Source organism: Parambassis ranga, chromosome 12 (assembly GCF_900634625.1).
Source record: "Parambassis ranga chromosome 12, fParRan2.1, whole genome shotgun sequence".
Lineage (NCBI taxonomy): Eukaryota > Metazoa > Chordata > Actinopteri > Ambassidae > Parambassis > Parambassis ranga.
The window spans coordinates 14,008,023-14,032,380 of NC_041032.1; the positions used below are offsets into that span (position 1 = coordinate 14,008,023).

General features: G+C 42.4%; 1 protein-coding gene and 1 long non-coding RNA gene across 4 annotated transcripts in view; one reads left to right on the forward strand and one right to left on the reverse strand.

Annotated features, from left to right (window-relative positions):
- Positions 1–4,795: 4,795 nt before the first annotated feature.
- The window catches only part of znf462 (zinc finger protein 462), a 38,271-nt gene continuing 18,708 nt past the window's right edge, over positions 4,796–24,358 (forward strand). The window contains exons 1-2 of one of the 3 annotated variants that reach the window (XM_028417145.1): positions 4,796–5,076; positions 24,073–24,320. In XM_028417145.1, the coding sequence (XP_028272946.1) occupies positions 24,113–24,320 (208 nt within the window). In that variant the 5' untranslated portion in view covers positions 4,796–5,076; positions 24,073–24,112. Of the gene's footprint in view, positions 5,077–5,815; positions 6,008–10,836; positions 11,029–24,072; positions 24,321–24,358 lie in introns of those variants that run through there. The other 2 variants (XM_028417146.1, XM_028417147.1) reach the window with 2 other exon arrangements.
- Positions 5,498–6,470, reverse strand: LOC114443271 (uncharacterized). Its single transcript, XR_003671428.1, has 2 exons — positions 6,329–6,470; positions 5,498–6,206 (listed from the first exon to the last, which is right to left on the reverse strand). It is a non-coding gene; the product is annotated as an uncharacterized LOC114443271 (long non-coding RNA).

Here is a 24,358-nt window from a genome sequence, read left to right on the forward strand (position 1 = left end):
TATGCCGAGCAGCTACTCCGTTCAGTCTTAATAACTTAAAATGCTCCATAATTCCATGATTTAAATTTGAAAACCATGTATAAATGTGTAAAGTAAAAATAAACCGCCTGCTCTCGGTGCTTCGTTTCTTCTTTGGTGTCCCAATTTCTGTGCAGCACAAAAAAAATAAATATAAAGCGCTCCTATTCAAAAGTGCAGTTTGAGTTTAGATTGCTTGAAGAATCGCATTCAGATTACACAGCAGGTATATCTATTGTTCATTGTGCTGTTTGGAGCCGTACTGTAAGTGGAGTGTAATCATTGTACAGAATGTTCTCTTTTGATTTGACTGCAAGAAGAAAAAAAAAGAAGAAGAAGAAGTGCACCTGAACGACTGAAGCGTGCTTCTGAAGAAGAACATCTGCTCTGATTGTCATTCGCTTTATTGTCTTCGTAATGCTGTTAAAGGTCAGTGAACACTTCAGAGGAAAGTCACGTGACGGCAACCGTTTCCAGTAATCCTGACGAGTTGTTTGACCATTTCAAGAGCTTAACTAAATGAAATAATAATTGACACATTAATAATTCATGATCTTTTTTTCCTGGCAGTTTGCTGACCTCTGCATTGTTTAAATTTCTTTGTGTTTTGTCATTTAAGTGATCACTCAAAATCCAGACTGCTGGAAGAATTCCTTCATTGTCTGCTTGATTATAGACAATTGTGGACGATCAATAGGTGCAATTAATCGCTTTTTTTCTTTCAAACAATAGATACTTAAAAAATAGTGGCAGAATGAATGGCTCCAACACAAAGAAAGTGTTTTTAAATTCAGAAAACATTAATATTTAATGGCATCTATTTATCTTTATTGTTTCTGTTAAATAGCCCTGAGATCCTGCAGCCACTTTGGTTGTGATGTGTTGTGCTATAATTACACATATTTATGTTTACCGACTCAAAGGGTAATCAAATCAGTGCAGGAGCAGTGTAAGGAGGAACAATTATGAATAAAACTAGCAATTTTATATTGTTAGCTGAAGCGTGACCTGCGGAGTCAATCCATCATGAGAAATAATAGCGCCGCGTTGATGTAAACACAACAGCCGCCGCTGGAAGCTTCAACAGCACAGACCTGTATTTCTACAAAATGAGGTGCGGCTGTCTGGCAGAATGGAGGCCTGCTTTACTGAGACACATCTCTGTAAGAAGGAAAAAAAACAAAGATGCAGCAGCCTCTTAACTCCCACCATGTAGGCTGATTTATAGTCAAGGGAGCAGACATCACAACGTTCCCCTTGCAGCACTGTTAGGAACAACATGGTGGTTCAGTGTTCTCCTGGTGGTGGATTCATGAGCATTAACATTAGCCAATGTTAGCTGCTTAGAGGTTACCCTGATTCCTATGTAACTTGTTTTTGGAGTAATCTTCATAGATTACTGGACTTAAATGTCCTGTGCAGTCCAAACTCTTTAGAGATAGTTGTGTAACTTTTCCCAGCCTGATGAGCAGCAACACCTGTTTGTACGAGGTCCTCAGAAATGTCCTTTGGATTTTCTTTTTCTCCTTTCAGGACCAGTGTATTGTATGTATTATATATGTTGTGTATGAATCAGAATCAGAATCAGAATCAGAATTACTTTGATTATCCCCGAGGGGAAATTCTTTCTTGTTACAGACAAATAGAAATCAAAGATAAATTAAAATATATAAAACATATCTAAATACCTAGATAGCATTTAAATCCCTGAGTTGTATCTAAAGAAGAAGAAACATATTTACTACTGTATAAAAACCTTTACATAGTAAAGAGCATGACATGAACGTACCAGTATGAATGTACAGTGTCTGAGTGACTGTTACAGTTCAGAGTTCAGTAGTTTGACTGAGACAGGCAGGAATGACTTCCTGTGTCTCTCAGTGGTGCATCGTGGGAGTCGGAGTCTGTTGCTGAACGAGCTCCTGTAGCTGGTCAGCACAGAGTGGAGCGGGTGAGAGGGACAGTCCAGTATGGTCTTTATTTTGGACCACGTCCTCCTCTGACACACCTCTGTCAGAGAGTCCAGGTCCTCTCCTACAACATGTCTGTGCTTGTTTGGTGTGTGTGTGTGGATGTGTGTATGTTATCTTTGATTCAACCTTACACTACAGAGTTGACACAAGGTTTTTAGATGCACGTCTTCACAAGGTTTTATGGTATATGTGTGCTCAGGGCAGCCAAAATGGGCAAAGAAAGTTCCAAACATGTCAAAAAAATAACATATATATATGTGTTTTTTTAATGTTGATAGCCTCAGATGTGCAGTCAGACTGTGCAAATACATCCTAGTATTTCTAAAATCCAATGAGAGAACTACAATAGGTGACAAAATGTAGCATGCTACGACTTTTAGTTGAAGGTGGCTGTCTCTACAGAGTCACAGCTGCAGTCACTTTATCTGCTCGGATCTCTCCTCTAAATGGACAAACAGGGTATAAGGTTTGCTGACCCATATAGGAGTGCACTGTTTCCGAACATGGGAACTTTTCAAGAGGGTGTCAAGGCATGAAATACAACACAGAAAATGCCTAAAAAACTACAAAACATGTTAATTGGTTTCCAGTGAGAAGCATTAATATTAATGCATCCAAAAAGTCATTGGTCACCTTCTAAATCAGTACAGCTCTGACTCCTGCACGCCCCCCCACCGTTCGGACCATCTGAGTGCCTGACCACGGGTCTGTTTTTAGCTGTGTCGGGTGGAGGCCTGGCACGGTGCGACGGGGAGGCCGGACCAGTAGGGATGTCCTGTTGCAGCCTGTCCTACGCTGTACGCTGGACTCCTGGCCATCCCATATTAATCAGATTTGCCGCAGCAGCCATATGTCCAAACAGCATGATAAACCTCCGGCTGCTACCTGGCACCCACCGGACACACTGTCAACACAGTGTGTGTGCGTCTGCGTGGATGTGTGTCTTTCACACGCCGCTCCTGCAGACATTCCTTCAAATTATCTGTTGAGATGTCAAGAATTTTGGCATCAATATATGATGTTTTTTTGTTATTTTTTTTTATTCAATAATAGAGGAGGTGACCCTAAAGGAGGAGGAAGTCAGGTTTTGGGCCAAGTGATCATTTGCCACAGTGTTTGGGAAATACATGGGGCTATGTACGTCACTGCAGCAGGAGAACTGGCACTATGGAAGTGCATTAACAAAGCCTCATTCCTGTTTCCATCTGTCACCTTATGCTTATTATATATTTCATATTCTCACATGACTCAGCTCCCAAGGTGTCATATGTTTGTTTCACAGTATTAAGAATCATTGTGGAGAATCTTGGTAATATAAAGAGTGACTGAATTTCATTTCCTCTCTGAAGCTTTCTATTAAACTGTACAACAACAACAACAACAAAAATATGCATTCCACAATCCATAATTCATAACCGAACCTCGCAAGAGGCAACATCAACACTTGTCAAACGTGATTAACTACGTCTGTATCTTACACAAATTTGATTCCTCTCTGTGTCTCTGCCTGTAAATCAAGACAAAAATCACCCGCTCACAAGATTTGTGGCTGAACTTTTTCTTTTCTTTGAGTGGCAGAAGCAGAAATAAAGACGTTTCTATAAAACTTTAAGCAAAGAGGAGAGTTCACATCTTTGTTTGAATTATCAGGACAGATGTTATTGCCATCTACTGTCTGCAGGGTGCAGCAATGAAGGCACGTTTTATGTCATCCTTAATATTTGTGTTTTATATTTATTTTTCACCATAATTTAACAAAATAAAGACATCTAATATCCATCATTCATTCTGTAACATCTTCAGCAACAAGAAGAACAACAGATGGTGCTGCCCTCTGCACCCTGTCCCAATCCCACCCCCACCCCCCAACAATGGCCTCGATACCAACAACATGGAGTCAGTCTGAGGATTACAGGAAGCAAATGAGACACAATAAACCCAGAGAAGAGCTGCAGCAGGGTCTCCAAGAGGCTCGGGCTTAAAGGCAAAGACCTGCTGTACCATGTCATTCTAATTAAAACTTACTGTTTTTACACATAGGTCTATAATTATTCAGATATTGATGTAGTATCGCTAATTCCACCATAAATTCTTCCCAAATTGCTGCCATCAGAGGAGATAAATAATCTGTAGTTGTTTGATGATGCAAGGTAGGCTCTTCTGCATGCATGCATGCATGCATGCCCCCACCCACCCACTCACTCACTCATCCACCCACCCACCCACCCACCCTTCCTTTACACTGCTGACATACATCTGAGCAGGACCCTGCACCTTTTGTCTTGGGCTCCCTCTTTGTTAGCAGCTGGTGGTCAGAGCAGCAGCCTGCAGCATGTTTGGTGTTTATAGTGACAGCAAAGCTGCACTTACATTTATATTTATGAATGTAAAAAACACACTCACAAAATGATTGTAGTGAATTTTATTTTCATGTATTTTTTTCAAATGTATTTTTTTAATTTATCTGTATTTTTTTGTATTGAAGTTATTTTTGCTATATGATCAATTTTTATTTTTTTAATATAAATTTATTGGGATATATATATATATATATATATATATATATATATATATATATATATATATATATATATATATATATATATATATTAATCCATCTAGCTGTGTGTGTGGTTGAGGCGTGAACAGCAACACAACCAAAGTGAACTGCAGATAACCTCATGACGTGGCAGACATAGTATGCAAGCCTATATAAAATTCACAGTGGCCGCATGTATCTGCTGGTGGTCTGAGCCGCTGATAAGGCTTCAGTGTAGATGAAGGATGAGCTTCTCAGGCATAGACGTTGTCCATCCTGCTGATGCTCCCTCGTCTCATCGTAAACTCTTGTGCACCCTCTGGTGCTTGCTAGTCTCCCAAACTTCTTTGTGTAGCCTGCTTTGCAGATTGTCTTCCTTGTCTGTGTGGTTGCTCATTATTCAGAGACAGACGGATCTCAGGTCATCTGCAGCTGCAGCAAAGGAGAAGCAGGAAAGATGGCGATCATCCATTAGACCGACCGGGCGCACGCATGAAATACGAGGACAACTTTTGGGAGGATCGCTTGAAGGAGAAGATTGTACCAGTGAGTTTTTCCCTCTCTCTTGCACTATATATTTCCAGTTTGGGCTTTCAAGGTCTGCGAGAACGTCGGTATGGTAGATCATGGGATATAATTTGGAGAGCGCCTCGTGAATGACCTGGATAGAGCTGATCTCTCTCTTCCCCCCCACTCGGTTCGGCTTTTAGTCCAGGTTCCAGACGAGTCGAGTGTGGAAGTCGAGGCTAGATTTTTTTTTTTTTTTAGTCGCACTGGCTGGAACCCATGCAGCCAAAGTCAAGTGGGTCTTCTCGCTTCCCAGTTAATATCCTAAACCAACCTTTAGCGCTTGCTCGCTATGTCGCCTTTCGGTTTGTTGTCAAAGTGACACAAGGAAATGGACGCGGCGGTGTTAAAGAGAGGCTCGCCTGCGTGTGTTCGAGCAGCACCGGAGCGCAGTGTTTTGTTATTCTGACATGTCTGGTCAGGGGGGGATTACTGGCCCCGGCTGTGCGTCCGCTCTCCGGCCGTGCGTGTCGTTGCGCGGTAGCTTCATGGAGAAGCCATTGCACGGATTGCTCTCCTCTTCCAACCAGCCTCCATTAGCGACACAGAGGAGCTGGCATAGCCGCTGGTCCAGTCACACACACACACACACACACACACACACACACACTATCCATGAAAGCCATGTCCAGTGTGAGGACGCTGTATGTGCTCCCCTCTTCCTCCTCCTCCTCCTCCTCCTCCTTTGCTCTTCTCATTTTAAAAAAGAAACCTTATCTGCTGTGGATTTGGAGTCGATCTTCCTCACTGTTGGATCTACATATCTTGATGTTCGTGATAATGAATGTCAAAGCGCAGCGTGGCGTGGGTTACGTGTTTTTATTGTAACGTTTGGCTTTTGTTCTGGCTGCTCATTGCTACATTGTTACCCGCTTTGGATGCCTATTTGCTGTCACTGGTCTCAAGTCAGGTATGTCATACTATAGTAGGGCTTCACCATAAAATGGAGGAAAGCGCAGATGAGTCTCCAAGGAGAGAGCCCTGGAGTCAGTCAGTCAGTCAGACAGGATCCCTCAGAACAAAGGTTGTCTTCTTCTTCTTCTTCTTCTTCTTCTTCTTCCTCTTCTTCTTCTTCCTCGTCTTCTTCTTCTTCTTCTCTGAAGTTTAGTCTGTTGGAGGAAGCAGAAGAACTCTGAAAAAGTCAGATAAGATCCTTTCAAGGTTAACTTCACTCCATAAACTTACTGCTTTAATTTCTATAGATAATAATAATAATAATAATAATAATAACCTGCTGGCCTGTACGCTCTGTGTGTGTTGACATGGATGAGGTGGAAAGTATAATGCAGTGTTTTCTTTATTTACCACGCAGGTAGTTAATGTTCAACAAAGTGGTGTCCACACACACACACACACACACACACAGACTCTCTGTCTGTCTCTCTTCTGGTTGAGTGTGCACGTGTGTGTGCGTGACTGTTGCAGATAGGAAGTTCTCAAGATGGTTTTAGCCTCACACTCTTGTGGCTTTAGATTCAAAATTCAAAGTGTTTTGCTTCTTCATAACTTGTAGTCCGGGCAGTTAGTGGACGTCTGCACCTTATTAGGTTCTTTAAAACTTGTTTGGTTATTTATTAACAGGCTCTGTGTTGTCCACTGCACAGCCTCAGGCTGGTTTTCAGACATTATATCTTGTTGATCAGCCTGTCAGGAAAGTGAAGGAGGTGTGTTTTTGCAAGCTGTTTGCTAGCTGCTGTGTGTGTGAGAGAGAGAGAGAGAGAAAGAGTGTGTGGTTGTGCTACGCTCTGCAGTTCCCCTGGCCACTGTGTGAAATCTTGCTGACAAGGAGACTGTGAGCTTGACACACTGTGCTGCGACAATGCCTGGGCTGAGAAGAGCAATCAAAATGGTGGCGATGCTCCTTCTCCCTGGCGTGGCAGGGCAAACAGGTTCTCAAGGAGGAGCCGATAGAGGTCGGACAGGCGGGAATCCGCCAACGTCAACATGTTTGTGTTGCGGATGGCTGAGATGGATGCAGTTTAGGTGGATGTTCTGCTGGCTGATTTTAAACCTGGAAGTGATGGTGGTGTGTTCTTTTTGTGGCAGCTCTGAAACTACACAGATTGTCTCTGTGATACTGTGGCACTTCCTGTAGAAACTTTCACAAGTCCTTAACAAATTCTTGACCTATTCATGCTGCTAGCAGCTACACTGTAGTGCCAGAAGTACTCACTCATCTGCCCTTACATGCATATGAACTTAAGTGACATCATATTCTTAATGGCCCACCTTGCAGCTATGACAGCTTCTTCTCTTCTGAGGAGGCTTTCCATAAGGTTTAGGAGAGTGTTGATGGGAATTTATGACCATTTGTGAGGTCAGACACTGACGTTGGCTCACAGCCTTCACCTTAATTAATCCCATAGATGTTCTATCAGGTTGAGGTCAGGACTTTGTGCAGGTCAGTCAGGTTCTTCCACACCAAACTCACTCATCCCTGTCTTTATGGACCTTGCTTTGTGCACTGGTGTGCAGCCATGTTGGAACAGGAAGGGGGAGGGGCATCCCTTGGCTGTTCCCACAAAGTTGGGAGCATGAGCATGAGTTCCTTGGACTGGAACTAAGGGCCCGAGCCCACCTCCTGAAAAACACCTAGTCTGTCAGATTGCCAGATGGAGAAGAGTGATTCGTCACTCCAGAAAACGTGTCTCCACTGCTCTAGAGTCCAGTGGCGACGTGCTTTTACACCGCTGCATCCGACACTTCGCATGCAGCTGCTCGGCCATGGAACCCATTCCATGAAGCTCTGTATGCTGAAGACCCCCTGGTTCTCTGTGTTATGGTTCTCTGTGTTATGATGTGTTAGTGTCATAATATCCACCTCTAATGTGAATTGAATGGTGGAACGCTCAGGATGTTAATGTTGCTCCTGCATCTTCACTCCATCTTGTGACCTTGTGCCTTAAGGCTTATCACTCAACTAAAAATAATTATTTGAACACAGCATTGTATGCTAATGAAGTGAACGCAGACCAGACAGAAAATAACTAAATATATCGCTTTGCTCTGTTGCTAGTTTCCTTACAGATACCATGGGTGTCCAGTTGTTCTGAACATGCTAAAACATATAAAAAGTCAATTTTTATATTGACTTTTCAAAATTTGATTCTGATTTTATGCTCCAAATCTGAACAAAGTTGATCTAAATCAAACCGTTGAATTTGACTTCACTTAAAATGATTTTAATACACATTGATGCTGCAGGTCAGCGTTGAGGTGACGGGGCAGAAAATTACATAACTGGATTTTTTTGTAAGGTATTTTCAGGATTAGGCTAAAAAAGCTCGACACAGTGAGGACAGAGGATCAAACAAGAGTCTCCTGTGATGGTTTGAATGCTGGGAGGAAGTGGTGGTGAAGCTCATCCCTCACCCTCTCCCTCCCTCATTCACTCACTCACTCACTCACTCACTCACATTGGGTGATGCACTTCTCCATTCTTCCCTACCTGGGGCAGTGAAGAAGGCCAGGGAGGCACACAAAAGCAAATTGAAATGCTCCAGTGAGTGCTTTCTTGACATGATGCATGGCTCATGAGATGCGGCCTGGCCCTCTGCTGCTACACTTGCAAAGTGTGCTGATACACACACACACACACAGACCCCAGATCCAAATCGCTGTAGTCATTATAGGGTAAAAAAAAAGCTCACTGCTTTCCTCTGCTGACCTTTCTTCATCCATAAACATGTTTCCTCCTCGATTTAGCCACAAAACTGAATTTAGATTGTACATTGAATAATTTAATGTGGTGTCACTGTATTGGCCTGTATGGGAGAGAAATAAAACAACTTCATGTCAGCGTTTAAATGGAACAAGGAAGTGGCTCGGTGGAGGTGTCATTCCAGTTTCTGTTGTCAGTTGCCACGTTAGCTTGCTGCAAAACTGGTTCCTCCTCTCTGCTTTCCATCAGAACATCAACAGTTCAGTCGCCTTTCCCCTGCTGGAAAAAAAACATGCGTGTAGCTCAGTGAAGCTCACAGCTGTGTGCGTCTCTTGTCTGTCTTGGCGACTCCTTTCAGCACATGAATGTTAAGCCTATAGAAGTCTGGTTTTATAATAACTGAAGGTATAACCAGTGTCCTCAGGTTTCCAGCTTAACTTTTAGGATTTAGTCCCCGTCTGTAATGAGACACAGTGAACCAGCTCTTGTCAGCTTCAAGCTGCATGTGGTGGAAAAAATCCTGAATTCTTTGGAGACGCCCGTTCCTTGGGCAGTGTGGTGCCACCGGACAAGGCCTTCATTGAGCAGGAACAGGAGTGGTCTTGTAGAAGGGATCCACACTGACTCTGAAGCAACAGAGCTGTCCAAGGACGATTAAATATTTAAGAGCTTGGAAAGGAGGTCTCGGTGGTAAGTTAATATTGATAGCTCTCTCATCTTTCCCTTCTCAAACTTGTTGAGTTGGCTCAAGAGGTTGGTTCGGTGGACCTGCAGAGGAACCTCACTAAACTTACGAGTACCTTCTTTTTAAAAAAAAAATTAAAAAAAATGAAATGACCACCAGAAGTTTTTTTTTCTGTAAAAAAAATGCATCAGACTGTTTTCTGCAGATCTTTCCCGTGTCCTCTTATGGTCACTCTGTAATACTTCAGCCTGTAACCTCACCCACACTCTGTAACTGTAGTAACTGCCATGTCAGGCTTACAAGGAAGTCAGCATTGCAGTGTTTTCTGGCAGTTGTCCACTGAGCACCACTTTACAAGAAACCCTTCAGTGCATCTCCTAGTCTTGTAATCTTTCTTTCCTTCTATCCGAGGCTAATCACATATCAGAGTGAATGCGTTTTGATGAAGGCATTCAAATGTAGTTTTTCGATGGCCCCTTCTTAACAGGCGGATGATTTTGCTGCCAATAAGGAAGAAGGTATTAGTCACGTCACATGACGTGCATGACTTGGGGCCATTTTTGTTCAATTTAAAAGTCCATGTTCATCGTTATACGTTTATTTGAGACTGCTGCAGATTGATTTACGTCAGGAAGTGGTTGCCTGGGAGAGATGGACTACAAGGCTGCATGGAATGCAAGGTTTCCTGGAGTGATTGTCCTTGTGGAAAACACTTCCTGGTTTCTCTCCAAGATCTGTCCTCGGACGTCCTTCACTTGCCTCTTCTCTTCCGTGCATGAACTGGTTTCAGGCGTGTTTCCAGTGCAGTTGTGTGTCGCTTTGTGTGGAGCAGTTTGTTGTTTTTCTTGCTGTACAGCCTACTTGTGTAATAGAAATCTTCTTCTCTGAATTTTCTTTCCTCTTGAGGCTCAAGGGACGTAACCTCTTGAGAAAACCAAATATATCCACCTATTGCTTCCCATATAAAATTGTAAAAATAATCACGCCTCAGGCTCATAATTAAATTGTGCACTTAATCATTTTTGGATGGAATATTTAATCGTGTTGCTGAGGGTTGCCCCAAAGTTGTATCTCTTCAGTGTAGATTTTATACATGTTGGGTCACTTGAATTTGATGTTATCACAGAGAGCGTTTTGTCTGAGAGAGTGAAACATAAGCAGCTTCAACAAAGCCTCTCGCATCAGTGTCCATCTTTGCTGCAAACCAAACCACACATCTCACTTCTGCTTTTTCTGCTGACTGCCATGACAGTGTGCAGAGGAACCGACAGGAGGGGAAGCTGCTCTCTCAGGTCTGTGCTCTTAAAGTTAAACACTTCCATCTGTGTAACCAGATAGCAGAGCAGAGGCAGTTCCACTGCTCAGCTGAGCAGGACAGTCAAAGACCTTGAGGAGCACAAAATGGTGGATGGACATGCCACTGATACTCCTGTGTGATTGGCTGTGTCTCCTTGGACACTAGTGGTGGCTGCCTGGCTGTGTGAAATGGAGTCCTCTGTGTGGAGCGTTGGCCCAGCCTCAGCTCTGATGCAGAAGATAATTCTGTCAGCCCCGAGAGAGAGAGACGAGAGAGCAGCCAAGTGAGGTGACTATACTAAAAGAAGGCTGAGCTGTAGACTTTGAGAGAACTCAAGCCAGGCTTGTCTGCTTGTTTTCACCTCTGTACACCTCCATGTTTTGTAGTGTTGTAGTAGTGTGTTTTTTCTCATTTTCATTAGGCAGACTTAATAGAAAAATGATCAGTTATGATGAAAAGGTTCATTTCTGGATTTATTAGCAGGAATGAAGAGAGTGACTCTGTTGAGGGTATTCATTATCTAACCTTCACACCCAGCAGGCTCTCACTGAGGGATTTACCAGCCCCCTGTTTTGTTGCTTTGTGAAAATTTCAGCCTTGAAGGTCACATAAATATCTCTGAGGCTCATGATTAACACGTAAATGCAGGAGATGTAAAAAAAAAAAACTGTCAGGATTACATTTTGAATGGACTAGTTTGATTTTTTTTCTTCTCGCCATGACAACCTGAAGACAGTAGCCACACAGATGATGGCCGTTTATGCTAGCCTCCTCCTTATCTGCTTGGTCATTATCATCTGTGCAAAAGAGGCCAAATGTTGCCACTGAGTGCTCTGTGCTGCAGCCGTCCCCCTTTTCAGGAGGAACAATCTGAGCCCTTTGCAAAGCACAAAGGCTACCCTTGGAGCAAGGTTACTTGTACCATGATGGCCAGCTTCTTTCTTTCTTTTTTTTTTCCTACAGTGCAGCTTTAGAGAGAAACATGGAATTAGCAAGCTGGATGTCTTTGATTGAGGAAGGAAATGTCTTGGTTTGCAAAGAAAGGCTGTAAAGAGGAGACTGAGTGCAGTGATATTAAGTATTAAAAGGCCGTCTGACGGGATGGGTGATGTCAGGTAACCATCTGTCAGGAAGAGACGGGCTGACACAGACGCTGTGTGACCTTGCAGTATGGATGACCCACACGTAAAATAGAAAAATTATCATCTCTTCCTGGGATTAGCATAGCATTCCAGCAAGGAGTCATGCTAAAGGCATTACTGTCTCTTTCTACAAGCCTGTCTGTTTGGATCACTGCAGCACGTGCTCATGTTGTGCAATGCATAGGGTGTGATGTTAAATCTGATAAATGACATGAAAAAAAACCTGAATTATCATTCTTATCCATCTACTTCATTCATAAAACCTGCCTTCAGTTAGCTTAACAGCCCTCATGATCTTCTTCTTCTTCTTTACCCAGAATCCTTTAGGGTCGCCTGAGCCCGCTGTGATGAGTTGTTTCTTTTTTACGCCCTCTGAGTGTGACACTAGTGAAGGTCAGGCTGCAGACAGATCAGCAAAGCTTGCTGGATTGCAGCGCCTGAAAGGCTCTGCACCTGTACTCACCAGTCCTCTGAGACAAACTGGGTGGGATTACTGAGCAGGGTTCCTGAAGCTTCTCCACTTTTTGTATGTCTTCAATTACAAACACATGCTGCTGTGTTTGTCCTGATCTTTAAATTATGTAAGTTTGCTCAGAATAAGTGTAAAGAAATACGCATAAAACCAACATAAATATAAGATTTACGGCTGCTTTATTTTCCTTACACATAGTGAAGACAGACATGAAGGAAGGAAAGGCGCTATTTGGACCATATCTAGATCAGGTCATCTTTCTGTGATGGATGGTCATATGAAGAGGAAGCTCCAAAGGAAAAACTACCAAGAGGCCAACAGCCAGCTAAAAATAACTGAAGGACTGTATAGCAGTCTGTCCACAACATGCACTAAAGCAGCAGCGAGGCTTTTATGTGTTCTGCACACACTGCAGCTACAGCAGGGTTGACTTCTTCTAGCCAAAAGGCACGTCTCAATTTTGCAAGCATGTGGTTAATTCCCATGACAGGAAATGGAACTTGTGGTCTGATGAAATCAAGGTAGAACGTTTTGATCTTGCTTACCAAAGAACAGAGGAATGGCACAAAGAGTGCAGGTCAGGATCTGAGCTGCTCACACACAGGGAGGAGATTGGTTTCCAAAGATGAGATGTTTTAATTTAAATATCTGTACAGTAATAGAACATGGTGTATGGAGCGGAAAGATGCTGTTCACATCAGAACAAGTGAGATTTTAAACATTTCTGGAAGAAGCACTGCTAGAAGAATGCCTGTAGCCAAGGCCATGTCAGCTGGTAAATGGCTGACCTACTTTTTTTTTGAATGCCATATGCCTCCCCAAACAGATTTGTTGTCAGATTAACGCCAGCATTTTTAGTCAGGTGGCATGATAATATGACAAATGTTGACGATTTCGGTCAATCCCAAAGACATTTTCGAGTTCTTGGCCTCAGCTTTGCTGTTATTAAGGTCCAAGTGTTTAGTTATTATTATCACAGCTGTGAAGAGTAATTACAGTCAAAATATTGTAGGAATAAATGCATGCTAGCAGTCTGCAGGGAGATGCGTGATGGAATTTCTAATCTATTTTTCTTGCTTCATTCTGTGGCGTTTCATACATTCCCGTCCCTTCCATTCAATTCCAGCAGACGTCTGATGAATGTTATGACAAAACGTTCATACTGAACATTATTGATTCCTCACATCTTCTCTGAAAAGGCCTGCCTCATTGATCGGCCAGGTGGGATCGATGTTTCATCTCTGTGTATTCAGACTTGCAGCATCATGTGACCACATCAGTTAAAGGAATCACAGAGAGGAATGAGGACACTGTCCACCCAACTGTTCTTATCACGCAGGAGCTGTTGTAATGAGACAGATATGCTCATCAAGGATACAGTAACAAGATAAATATCTGTCAGATTCAGGTGGTTAGATCGTTGCAAATTAATTTCTGTGTCAAAGTCTATTAGATTACTGTGATTTATTAACATGTAATAATAATAATAATACAAAGCCAAAGAGCCAGCCCCCACCTCATACAAGTTCATATCATGATGAAATGTGTGGTCTGGTCACATGCACAGCCGGAGTCTCCAGTGCTAAATATCTTCAGCAACAAGAAGGACAGGAAGTCCTGCAACAGATGGTATTGAGCGCACTCCCCATCCTGCCCCACCCCCACTCCCTCCAGGGTCCAGATCTCAAAAACATGGAGTCACTCTGGGATTACATAAAGAGACAGGAGCAAGGCAGACTAAATCCATCCACAGAAAATAAACTGCTGAACGTCTTCAAAGTATTGAAAAAATATATTTAAATATATCTTCATTTTTAATAACTAAAACATGTCACTGGCACAATTGAATAATGGAAATGTAGCTTTATTTCACTCTCATGCTATGTGTGACTGTGCTTAAGCACTAGGCTAATTTAAGCTATATGCTAATGGACCCATGCTAACAAATTGGTTTTTAAGCAGGTATACCATTAACCATTTAGCTTGTTAGCATGCCAATTAGCACAAAATGCAACATTCAGCCGAAACAGATGTCATAGCAGATGTTTATAATAATGAAAAATACTGATGATGGTGCATGATTTAAAGAGAGTGAGGGATATGATGCTATCAAATTTAGCTTTTGAGACTTGGCATCTTGGCTAAAATGATTAAATTGCTAAATAATCTAAATCTATGGATACTGGCTGTCATCATGTGCTTTATCGCTAGGCTAATTTGAGCAAAATGCTAATGGTAGCATACTGACAGGCTAATATTTCAGCAGGTATTATGTTAACTATTATACTATTTAGCTTGTTAGCATTCTAATTAGCACTAAAACCAACATTCAGCTCAGGCAGTTGTAATTTAGCATTTGTCTAAAGATGGCGCCAGATTTAGGACATCAAATTTCATGCCAATATTTTCTTTGAGACTTTAAAAGACACAAACGTTAACTGTGTGATGTCATCATTCTGGACCCAAACACTGAACATGCAAGGGGAACAAAACCCTAATGTGATCATGCGCTGTTATATTATTGATAATACTAATAGACAATCTGTCAATATGGCGTTACTCTGTGGGAAAATGAAGTGCAATATTGGACAATAAAGGTCAGTCCAGTCAGACCAGCTTTTTCTGTTTTGACCCAGTGTTGTTATCTGCTACAGTGCGGACTGATAAAAGCCCAACTGAGAGCCAACAAAAGTGTAAGCTGCACACGGGCCAGAGAATCGCTACAAACCAGACACTGTTATTTGGGCTAGGCTACATTTGAGGGCACCGTTCCTCAAGTGAACGAAAATAACTTCCAGAGTGTGTGTTAAGAAATTCTCTGAGATCCTTTTTAGGTAATAATGCTCTGTGACACATTCAGACCCCCATGGCTTTAATACATGAGACCTTCAGGTGCAGGCTAAGCCATGAAAAATCCGAGACAAGTTGCATGCTGGAGCTCTGCAGTGTGTGTGTGTGTTTTAGGTTGTGTTCAGTGAGTGTGTGTGTGTGTGTGTGTGTAAAATCTTTCCTCTGCAGTGAATTTAGGCACATATGGGTGCATGTTAGCTGACAGTGCAAACATTAATTATGCTTCCTGGTTACCCTTTGGCTGTGTATTCAGGGCCTGTCGCACTCTATTCTCCATTTAAAATAAAAATTTAAATGATAAATTTTTGGCCCCGTTCACACAACAAGGAGTATCACAAGGATACTATGATGCTATTGAAACAGATTGTGTGCATTATGTGGTCGTGTTAAGCAATTGTTGCCTGTATACAATCGGACATCCAGCAGTTAAAACAGCATTAGCATGTTGCTGGTCGTCTGATCACTCTCTTTTTAGCGGTTTTTGGGCTCTACTACTTCAGAGAGCTCTTTAATGCTAACTGCATCCCTGTGTGGGGCCTCCATGTTTCTAAAGTCACAAACCAAACATGTGTTCCTGCATAAAAAGGGAAGGATTGGCCGTTCGTTGTTGTTGATCACCTCACCACTAGATGGCATTAAACCCTGCAAAAAGGTCCTTTAAACTTTAAGTTATTCACACTTGTGAAAATGCATGCAGCTCTATCTGTAAAACCTCCTAACTGACAGCAGTTGCGATCATATATGGTACTAGTAATCTAGTTTTTCTTTGGATTTTTGGGTCAATGGTCAGATAAGGCAGTTAAGACAAAATGTTGAATTCAGTGCGGCAGAGGCAGACTTTTTTTCCTTGGGTTAGGTCTGTTTGCTGCAGCCCTGACAGAAATAGTGTGTAAATATTTCCTGCAGATGTGGAAGAGGTGACTCAGTGGTCCTGACCCTCACGTCAGTGTCTGCAGAGGCTCTATTTGCAACTTCATGGTACGTGCAGTCACCTTTTGCCCATTTCCAGCCTGTGTAGCATCACATTTTGAAAGTGATTCCTTCATGTATTTTTACACATTGCAAACAGTATAGAAGTGGCACAAACATATCAGGAAGATAAAATATCCCGTCTAAAATACGCTTAGTTCTTTGGGTGCCTTCAAAAAGAGAGCTCTGAAGCACCTAGGCATGGACTCCACAAGACCTGAAGGTGCCCTGTGGTATCTGGCACCAAGACGTTAGCAGCAGATCCTTTAATTCCTGTAAGTTGTGAATTAGACCTGCAGCGGATCAGACTAGTTCCAACAAATCCCCCAGCACCCTGTTGCTCCCCCTGTTTATGGTCTGTCTCTCCTCGAACCACTGACAGGCAGTGCCACAGTGACCATCTTATTTCAGATGCACTCAAGTCCTTCTCTGCGTCTTCACAGTGGCCAGTTTTTACTTCGCTTTAACACCACGTTACAAAATAATCAGCATTTGTTTTCCCTTCCTTTAGTAATCACATGTATTTCATTGTTTTCCTATTTTTTCCCCATTGAGACCAATGACTGCTGCATGTCAACAAAACACAGTATTGACAGGCGTACTTCTCTGTCTCTTACCATCCACCTAATGATGCAGTCACACAGGTGTTGGATGAGCAACAAGAAAGAAAAGTTTGACTTTGAAACTGAAGCCTTACATCAGATTTTTTATTTTTTTATTTTTTGGTTTCAAAGTCTCTCAGTTGTATGTGGTAAAGAGAATAATGATTAAAGGTTTGGTGCCAAAATAAATACTTCTTGCTGCTGCTGCTTGGCTTGGCCCGTTCTTGCATCAGCAGTTAGTGAATTTTCAGGACGATGATTTGAGCCTTGACAATCAAAGAGTGCGCAATGGTTCGTCATGCGGTGATAAAGACGGGTATTATCTAAAAAAGACTAATGGAGACCAGTGATATAGCTGTGCATCATTCCATACTTTACAAAAAAAGACAACTTTTTCACTGCAAAATAATATTAAGAAATAAAATACAGAAATAATACAATTACTTTTAATTATGTTGACAAAAGAAAAGATTAAAACATTAAAGAATTTTCAAGTTTTAGAACTTCATAAGGCATTGGCTCGTAATCTGACTATTTCACGTCAACGCTCAGCCATCCTGGTCTCTTCTATAAACTCAAAGGATCTGGAAATGGGGCAACATTGGTGCCTACAAAGCAGAGGAAGGCTATAAAAAGATATCAAAGGGCTTTCAGCGTTTACTTTCCACTGTCTAAAATGTTATCAAGAAATGGCGGTTAAGGGGGAACTGTAGAAGTCAAGACAAGATCTGAAAGACCAAGAAAACTGCAACGGCAAAGCAAAAAGTGAAGGACATGCAGGAAGGTTTAGCTGACACAGTCAGTGAGTGGTGGTGGTGGTGGGCGGCGTCATTCATCAGTGCACCGTTGCTTGCAGTAACAGGATCTGCATGGAAGAGTCATCAGAAGATGAAAACCTGACGTGCAAACTCATCACAAAAGCCCAACATCTGTTGGTTCTGAGGTTCAAACTGAAATCTCAGGCCATAATCACCAAGAGGGGTTTTGCCAATTGGGGGGTTGGAAACAAGAAAGTGAAACTAAAAAAAAACAGGGACCAGAGATCCAAAGTGAAGCTCAGAATCCACCATGACCTACTTAAAAAAATGCTAGCTGAAGCTGCTGGAATGTCCCTCACAGTCCCCTGACTTGAAAAGCCGTGGGTAGATGTTGAACATGCTGTGCATGCAAGAGCGACCTAAAATAGTCTCAAACTTGAAGTGAGCTTGAGAATAAAAGCTTCTAAGAGTCTCTGGTATAAGAGGACTCCCAGGTTGCCACAGAAAGCTGTGGTTATAAAGCACTGACATGGCAGGGAAGCAAAGCTACCTGAACTAATACATGTGTTGTTTTTTTTACTAGGTGAAGGTTTAGATTTATTTTGTACATGGATTTTCAGTAGAAAGGGTTAAATTTCCCCTTGTTATGAGGGGTAAGCAGACTAACTAGCTTGTCACACAGCTTTTTGTAATTATTGCCAAAAGTTGGCTCCATGCTGTAATGTGTCTAAAAGCCAGGTTTCAAAGACCGTGGACGGATATCGGGAAGTGGATTCCTGAGAAAGAGGACGCTTTCTGGCTCGCCTGTGAAAACCTCCCTATCACAGGATATAAATATTAGTTATTTACACAGAGAGGCGGTGTGTCAGCATTCAGAACCTGATGCTTATGAGGCTGTTTGTTTTGTGATGGTGTGCAGCAGGCGACTCGGGTGTCAGCAATGCATTTATAATAAAAATGATTGCAGTAAAAGAGCTGCAGAATTTGAATTCATGTAAACAAATCCCGCTCACAGCAGTGATCCAATATTTGATTTTGAAGGCTGCTTTGTTGGTGTTGGGTTTTTTTTTTTTAATCTGGAGCTGGAGTCTCTGGGGTGATTGGTTGGTGTTGCTTCACCAGCCTTCTGTAGTACATCATTACATCTGCCAGGTGTCTTAAGAGAGAACTGGCAGGTGCAGGTGTGTGTTTTTTTTTTAGGGGTGATCAAGGTTAGATACAGGATTGGTCCATCCAGTTATCCTCCATTTTGTTTTGCTTTGCCTTTCCAAAGGGAACCTGTGGTTCTTCCAGCTTTGCTGTGTCAGTAAAGTAGATTTGGTCTTTTTTTTTGGTTGAAATATATGCTTGTCGTATCCTGTTTAAAGTCTTTGGTTAAAGTCTTATTGCATTGGATTAGGTTGGTGTTCTATTTGTATGAGAAAGTGTTAAGCACACTATTAGATCCGGTGTGTTGAGCTCTCCAGGGTTACTGACATCAGAGGATGGGAGTAGTCATCTTGATCTCCACCTCTCTATCTCCTGTTTGTGCAACAGGCCAAATTCTCACTGGTCCTGTGACGCAACGTGTTCGGCTCCTCTGCAGACACAATGAGATCTTGCTCTCCGCTGTCTTCCTGGTGAGACACTGCAGGCTGAAGAGATCAGGATTCGATGTGGTTATCTATGCACTGCTGTCTCTTGTTTTAATAACTTTCTTGAAACTAAAAATGTATTGATTTCTTTTTCTCTCTGATGTTGTCATCTCATCTCTGTAAAAATCAATTTCCATGATTCAGGCTACCTGCTGTTATTGCCACTGCATTTTTCCTTTAAAAAGCAGACTGTCATTTTGAATCAATGGGTCATTAATTATTGAGGCCGCTGTGCAGGTCGACATGATGCACATCCTGTCTTGTTTGTCAGAAGAATTGTGTGTAGCCAGGCTTCTCGCTGTATAAAATTGTAACACATTTGTGGACTGAGATGGTAGAACTAACCAACAGTTAAGGACAAAACCTCTGTACTCCTAATCAGCTTAATGCTGGCTTATTCAAAGGCCCTCTTTCAGACAGAGCAGCTGCTGTCAGCCAGTTTGAGTAGAGGGTGTGACTGCTGGCAGAGCTCACCGATGCAGAGAGACCGGTTGGTGATTAACAAATGTCAGTAGACTTTGGAATCTGGGGAGCCTAGTCTGATGGCTTTGTCCTTCTGTTGCTAACCACTGAAGGTCTTCCAGGTGGCTCCGTCATGCTCGCTCACTGCCTCCCTCCCTTCCCTTCCCCTCTCTTCCCTTCAGGCCTGCTCTCTCTCCCCCCTTTCTGCTCTTCTCTGCCCTCCTCTCTCGTCTTCTCCTCAGGGTTGCAGAGCTGTGAGATAAAGAAGTTCAGACATGCCTCACATTTTTAGACCCCCTTGTGGAACGTCGTTGGCAGCTTCTATAAAAATGCATTTGCCTGAATTTCTCTTCACAAAGTGCTGGTGCATGCTGCTCGCTCTGACCTATTCTTTCTGTCTTCCTTTGGATTTTTTTCTCTTGATGTGAGAGATAATGTCCCTGAGAAATGAAAGGACCAGGCAGAGTCAGGCTGGAGAGAGAGAGAGAGAGTGAGATGTTTTCTGCTGAGCTGTGTGGGCAGAGGGCTTGGGTACAGTACTGTACATCTGGCAGATAGATTTCTGTCAGCAGCTCTCCAGCGACAGGCTGCCTGCCTTTGAGGAAGAGGATCAGATCTGTGGGTCCATGTTGTGTGCTGGCTGAACACCTAAGCACACATAGTCAGCTCCTAAAATGGCTGCCCTTGAAGCTCGGCTCAGAGGAGGATCTGAGCAGCTCAGCGCCTGTCTGTTAGAGCCCCAGCTGACTAGATGAAAGCGGTTACACAATCTCACCCATTAACTTGGTGTGGCGCAGGGACTGGCTGGCTGAATAGACACAGCCAACTCTAAGGCAGATGGTGGTTGTGTAGGAGGTTTTTTGTTTTCTCTTCTCCTCCTCCCCGGGCATTCCTGTCCCCTCGTTCTCCGAAAGGATTCTCTTGATATCCATGTCAAGGAACCTGGCATTAGGAGGCAACTTTGTTCAAAACAGGAATGAACTGCCAAGAGAGCAGGGTGGGGCCACGTGGTGAGGCTGTAACCTGACCCTGAACAACAATGGATCTCTTGGTTGCTCAGGGACATACTGGCAGCTTGGCTAGCTCACATCAAGCTCTCCACTGGCTGACCATTTGGGTGTGGGAAGCAGGGTGGGATTCCCAACTGTCTCTGGCCGGACCTCATTTTAAATTTGAGTGAGAGTGAGAGCAGTGGACATAGTGGTGTTGAAGTTATATTTCACACATATGAGTATTCAAATGAAAGCTGCCACCATAAACTTTATTCATGGCCCTCTTTCAGACAGAGCAGCTGCTGCCAGCCAGATGAAGTAGAGGGTGTGTGTGACCCGTGTAATGTATTTGTTTGTTTGAATGAAGTTATAGTGGAGATAACCTTTGTTCTTTAACTTTCTGAAACACATTTGTTGTGTCTCAAAAGTCTTAAAAGTTTGTGAACCCTGTAGAGTTTACTGCATTTCTCCATAAATATAACCCTCAAACTATGATCCTGAAAGCAGACAAAAAGTTAGGTTACAAAACCAACTCTAAGGAATTTGGACTCTACAAATCAGTCAGACAGGTTGTGTACACATAGAGGAAACTCAAAACCATTGTTACACTCCCCAGGAGTGGTTGACCAACAAGTCTGCATAGTCACAAAGAAACCCAGCATATCTTCAAAGGCATCTCTGACATTGCCTAATATTCATGAATCTACCATCAAACAACTGAACAACCATGGTGTGCATGGCAGAGCTACAAGGAGAAAGTCACTGCCAGTCTGCAGTTTGTTATGAATCATGTGGACACACCAGAGGGCTGCTGCTGAAATATGTTGTGAACCAAAGTGCAATCATTTGGTACAAATTAAAGACATTATGTTCATAACACCGCGTTCCAGTACATGTATCCATTATCCCATGTGTGAAGCATGGCGGTGGTGGTGTCATTAAGTCTTCCTCCATGTAAGAAACATTATTCACTATCACTAATGTGAGATGCTGATATGTTAGCAGCTACGTGGAGAAGATTGAAGCAAGGCGTCTGGACTTGTAGAGTTTTCTTGAAGACGTTTCGCTGCTCATCAAAGCAGCTTCATCAGTTCTGAACTGATGAACGACACCTTGCTTCATTCTTCTCTACGTATTATGACCTGGATGACTGAGAATCTTCATCAACATGTTAGCAGCTATTATAGCCAGGAGCCACTAGCATTGCATAAGGTTAAGCATCAAGGTGCAGACTTTAGCTGAGTGTCAGCTCTGTGTCCAGCTTTTGATGTTTGTTCTCTGCATTTAGGCAGTGTCCGCCACTCATACTTGGAGCAGCATCAAAATGCATATTTTATTCGGATGTTGTGATAGGTAGGCTTTCCCCATTTCTTTAAAGCAATCATCATTTCAGCAGGAATGAACTGTGAGTAGTGAGGGTTAGAGCGAGATCAGATTCAGTCCTATTGCAGACATGATCCACAGTGTGGACTTTTTTTCATTAAGAGCAATGGCTTAACAAAGGTCACGCATGCAGTGTGAACCATTAATCTTCTTTGAATGCATGCAAAATATTTTGGTCTTTGCCTAATAGTTCACACAAATGAATACCTGCTGTTCAAAAAAAGCATCAGAGAAATGTGCCTCCTTGTTGAAGATCAAAAAAATAGGAAGACACACGCTCAGTTTGAATAGATACAAACAGAACCAGTGTGTAGTGTACACACTGTGTGTGTGTGTGACTTCATTTGTGCACCTACCAGTGGTGTATACACAACTTTCCACACTGTTTTGGTTCTCATTCTAAAAATGACTTTAATATGCAGTGCAGCTCCATGTTAGCGAAGAAAGAAAGGCCACCTGGGCCTTCAGAACACCTTTAACAAATACAGTCAGGCCGTGCGTCTTTTTATAATGACCTCGAATGTTTTGGTTACAACATGGAAGCTTGCCAACTCAGCTTAGGTAAACTGAAAATGTACAGCTCCTGTTAACTCAGACAGGTGAGGTGTTGTTTCAGTTCCTTGGAAAAGTGTTGAATTATTGTCAGATCCGTCATATACCCCCCTGTCATGACCCACAGTGTACATAAATGCAGCATACAAATAAATACAAAATAAAGGTAATAAAAATATTTAAAAAATGAAAATAAGGAACAGTTAAGGTCCTGATAAATGTGCAGAACACAGCCCTATCTTATAAACAAAGGGGTCTATAGACATAGGGGCAGTTTGGCCTCTGCTGTCATTGGGTTAACCCCAAACAAACAGTCAAAGATGGAACTTTCCATTCTTCCCTCCAGTCTGTGTTTCTGGCTGCAACATTAACCCCCCTCAAGCAGAATATAAGAAACAGTTGTCACTGTGTTGTTTTCATCAAATTCCCCTCCAAACATAACTTTAGTGATTATGGCCAAAAAGCTACATTCACCATCTGTTTCTGCAGCAGCTCCAGCTTCACCTGCCGTTTGTGATGAGGTTGCAGGTTAAGATTTTTCTCCTGATGATTCTTCCATGTAGGCCCTGTTTGTGCATCAGGAACAACAGTGCATGTGTCAGCTTTACCTTTCTGCCCGGCAGATGCGCAGTGACATCTTAGTAATGCAGTACTTCCTCTTCATTTTTTTTCTTCCTGTAAAATGATTGCATGCACACACAACACGTATCTTAAATATATAAAATTTATTGGCAGAAAAGAACGTCTTTGATTTCCTAGTTATTGTATTTAAAGGAAAATGTGAAAGAAATCACTTTGAATGGGATTTGATTTTAGAGTATGACTAAGGTTGTAAACTGTGCCCTTTAACTGCCTATTCAGTAGCCAGTGTGGGCGCCAAGTCTTCTGGTTTAGAGAAAAAATTGACTGATGATTAAAACGCCATGATGAAAGAGCTCTGAAAGGATGGGCCACACCATCAGCTTCCATTTTTTTTTTCTGGCTAAGTTCAAACTGCAGAGAGGTCCAAAGACATAAAGCCGTCATTCCTCAGTTGATTCATTCAATCTTATTTCAGAGCAGTAGATACAATCTGCTAGAATAGTCTGCTCTAAATACTGAGCTGTGGAGCTGCTCTCCAGCTGTTGCTTATCCCAAGGTAATAAAAATGGGACAAATCAGCCCATAATCCCTCCTCAGTCCCTCCATTGTTCTTGGAATGATGGTGTGCTAAAAAAAATGGAACCTTCTTAGTATTCTGAGTTAACACCGGCATCTGCTGAATTCTCCTCTGTGTCATGTTTTGTTGGGTTTTCTATCAGAGTGTATGGACAGCTCCATTCATTTTAGAAACTGCAATAATTTTTCAAAAGTAACTGTTTTTACTTTTTGTTTTGGTGCTTTTTGTGTCTTTAGCATCTCATAAAAAAGAATATATGAACTTCTCTGCCCTTTGAATTGTTTTGTCTTCGTCAGCGGCCACATTGGTTTCCTTGCCTTGATTTTTGACTCCTCCTTTTCTTTCATTTCTTTTCAGGTTTCCCTGATTTTCCAGGGAGTTCTCCCCCTTTTTAGTGATGGAGGTATTGCAGTGTGATGGCTGTGACTTCCGTGCTGAGTCGTACGATGACTTGAAGACCCATATACAGGAGGTGCACACTGTCTTCTTGCAGCCTGCAGATGCAGATGAGTCTGATTCTCTGAAAGATGAGGATGAAGACGAGGAAGAAGAGGAATATGAGGACAAGGATGACAAGGATTATACGCCTCCTAAAGCTGGAACGAGTGAGTGTGCCTACCACGTTAATTCTTACACTTTTCTG